General features: G+C 53.9%; 1 protein-coding gene across 1 annotated transcript in view; it reads left to right on the top strand.

Moving 5' to 3' along the window:
• Positions 1 to 2,004: 2,004 nt before the first annotated feature.
• PTCD1 (pentatricopeptide repeat domain 1) overlaps positions 2,005 to 3,425 on the top strand; it is an 8,363-nt gene continuing 6,942 nt past the window's right edge. The window contains exons 1-2 of the mRNA XM_006889770.1: positions 2,005 to 2,484; positions 2,934 to 3,074. Of these exons, the coding sequence (XP_006889832.1) occupies positions 2,005 to 2,484; positions 2,934 to 3,074 (621 nt within the window). The remainder of the gene's footprint in view (positions 2,485 to 2,933; positions 3,075 to 3,425) is intronic.

Raw genomic sequence — 3,425 nt, 5'->3', positions numbered from 1 at the left:
CAGCATTTGTTGCTTGCTGTTCTGTTAAATTTTGCTATTTTGACTTGGGTGAAATGATATCTCATAGTTGTTTTCATCTTTTGATTTCTTGACTACTGGTGGTGCCAAGAGTGTTGGGAGTTTATTTAACCTGATAGATTCGTAATATCGTTATTTCAATATGTAAAAGGTCATTAATAGGGGCGTATGTGCTTGTAAGAATGGTATAGTAGGACCTTGTGACCTAATGTCCCCAGGGGGAAGGGTATCACCAGCAACAACAGCTCAAGACTGATCATTCTTAAAACCAGGTCAGACTTGCCTTTTTTCTCACACATCGTTTCCCAATTCTGACACCAACCGCACCTCCCACAGCTCTCTTTACTCCCCTCCTGGGTTTGATAATTCCTTGCAGTGGACACGCAGAATTCACAAAAAAAAATACTCAGGAGCATAAGAGCAGGTTACAGTTCAGGATGGAGATCAACCAGGATGCCATTAGTTCTCTGGCTGGGACAGCTTATTGGCCGTGCCCACAGGAGGCCCTCTCCTTGGCCTTTTGACCTGTGGCACTTGAGCCTGCCTGGCCTCTGCCCGGCTTGTTATTGTTGTTATGTACCACTGAGTTGGAACCGACTTATTGCTGACCCTCCAGTGGGTTTTCAGAGGCAGTTATTCGCACGGGAGGAGATTGTCCCTTTTTCTCCCGTGGAGCAGCTGGTAGATTTGAATTATGTTCCTTTGAGTTGGCAATGCAGTTCCTCACCAGTAAGCCCCCAGAGCTCCTTCTGCTCTGCTGAGGCAAGTGTTGAAGAGTTCTTTCATAACAATAGCCTGGAGCCACCCTGTTCTGCCAATAAACCTTGGCCCAAAGACACTTGGCTCTCTAGGCCTGAGGGGTTAGTAAGCCTGTATCCATCCCTAAGTGCCCAGAAGCAACCTCGTTTACTGGGGACCTCTGGAAGAGAGAACTGGCTGGCTGTGAGTCAGGTGCCCTAGCACCACCAGGTGCCTGGAGGCACTCTTCTCAGCAAGCCTCTTGCCTTCAGGCACTTTTCTGTTGCCCTGTGAGTGGATGTGCCCAGCCTTGCCAGCAAGTGCCTGAGGCCCTCTGCGTGCCTGGAGACACTGAGCTTTCTCGCTCCACAGGAACCTTACTGCTCCGTGTGCTGCTGCTGCTGGCTCCAGAACAGCCTCCACTTTTCTCTACTGTGCTACAGTTCTCTGTCTCCTGGGTCTAGGAGGTGCTCAGCACAATGACCCCAGGTCTCAAAGATGTGCTCTGCTCTTGACTTATTTCTTGGTGGTGACAAAGTTCCCCCTTCTGACACTGGAATGACTGGCAAAAAGTCCCCTTACTAGGGTTCTACCTCCCGCTACCCTATACTGTGTACTTTATTTGCACTATTAACAAACTGTCCAGTCCCCTTGTGACATCACAAGCACCTCGTTTGCATAATCCCACCCAGTCTTCGTGAAGGACCCCCAAGGACTATTGTTGGAATGGTCGTACTAAGTAATTCACGGCACTGGAGCCGTGTGTGCTGAGTCTGAAATCTGTTGTGTGTTTCAGACCAGCCACATCTTGGGTCCATGCAGGAGTGTACCCACATGGCTAGGGGTAGCACAACTGTGACTCATTCGTATAGGTATTTTGTAGAAAAGAAACGTTTGGTCAACTTCCCAGTACAGAGACTGAGACTGCAAACCATTTTGTTTGTCAAGTAGTAAAATAGTAAATAAAAGCTATTGTCTGTGAGAGATCTCATCTGGTTACAGCTACAGTGCTGGTGAGAAGCACTGTTATTCCCCATTTGACAGGTGAGCCTGCTGAGGCCAGAGCCCATGCAGAGATACTGGGGTGTAGAGATATGGGGTGTGGCAAAGCCAAGGTCCTACTGGAGTTCACAGCCTCAGGGTCCACCCTGGGACCCCTTCCCCGTCTTTCTCCTTCAGTCACTCCAGTGAATTGACTTCGTTATTCTTTGCCCTCTTCCAGGCCAGGGAAGGAGAGGAAGGCCAGAGATGGACCTCCTGAGGCTCGCCCGCCTCTTCTCCAGCCCCTGCCCCGTGGGGCTGCCCGTCCTCCAGCGCCTCTGCACACACAGAGCCAGGTGGGCAGGCGGCAGAGAGGGGCCAGCCAGCCTGCGGAATGGGGGACTGGCTCGGCCGGCAGTGGCAGCGGCTTCCAGCAGTGCGCTTTCTCAGCTGCCCCCTGACACAGGGAACCAGAAGACCCTCAGCCCAGGCCTGAGCCCACCCAGCCCCACGTCTCCACTAGACCAACAGGAGACGGAGGAGGAGAGCTTCGGGAACCTCTCCAACAAATACTCCTCCCGGAAAGTGTTCCGGAAATCGACGGCCCAGTTCTATGACCTGCGGCTCAGGGAAGAGGGCGTGGAACAAGAGCTGGACCTCGAGCCACAGCCCAGACCATGGCGGGGCCCCAGAAACACCCCATACTGGTACTTCCTCCAGTGTAAGCGCCTCATCCGGGAGGGCCAGGTGAGGCTGCGGGCCGCTGAGCTCTGTGTGAGGGTGTGGGGCCACGCTCAAGGCCGCATGCGCTACTGTCCCGTGCCCTTGGGAGGGGTCCCACAGGAGTTGTGGGCACCAGGACCCTGCCTCCTCTTGGATATGGGGGACCCCCCCCCCAGGGTGAACAGGCAGGACTGAGATGCAGGGCAGGGTGGGATCAGAAGTGGCTAAGTTCACTTCCTGAGTGTTAGACCCCCGTTGCTGTTCTGGGGACACAGTCTTCAAGGAAGCATTTGAGTGAAAGGTGGCAGGGTCCTGGCAGGGAGGAGGGCTTGTCTGGGTGGGGTGCCTCTTCTCTCCCTCCTGATCATCAGCTCCTGTGCTGCAGAGCTGGGGGACCAGGAGGCAGAGGCCAGCATGGCCATGCAGGTCCCTCTGCGCCATCCTGAGCCCCTCCCTGTCCGTCCCCTCTCAAGCTGGCCGAGGCCCTGGACCTGTTCGAGAGGCAGATGCTCAAGGAGGAACGCCTGCAGCCGCTGGAATACAACTACACGGTGCTGATCGGGGGCTGCGGGCGGGCCGGCTACCTGAAGAAGGCCTTCAGGCTCTACAACGACGTGAGTGCAGGTGGCGGGCGGGGACTCAGGCTCAGGACCTGGCCTGGTGCTTCCACCGCCTGTCACACTGTCACAGTGCAATGAGAGGACGTGGGCAGTCCCCAGCTCCTCCTCCATGTCTGCTCCTGGTTAGGGGTGCTCTTCTCACCCCCTTATGAGCACCCACACGCACCTACTTCCAAAGCTAGGCCTTCAGGTAGCGCTTTGGTTTCCTTTGAAAGGTCATTTCTTTTATTGACCTTATAGTTTTTATTTTATTTTTTTTATTATTTATTTTTTTTATGTGTGTACCGTCAAATTGGATCTGACTGGTACAGGAGGCGTTTGTTCCTCCTTCTTCAGCAGAGCAGC

The sequence above is a fragment of the Elephantulus edwardii genome, unplaced genomic scaffold, assembly GCF_000299155.1.
Source record: "Elephantulus edwardii isolate Elephantulus edwardi_28Jun2011 unplaced genomic scaffold, EleEdw1.0 scaffold00080, whole genome shotgun sequence".
Classification (NCBI taxonomy): domain Eukaryota; kingdom Metazoa; phylum Chordata; class Mammalia; order Macroscelidea; family Macroscelididae; genus Elephantulus; species Elephantulus edwardii.
Note: the sequence above shows the minus strand (reverse complement) of the source record. Positions and strands in the feature narration are given on the sequence as shown.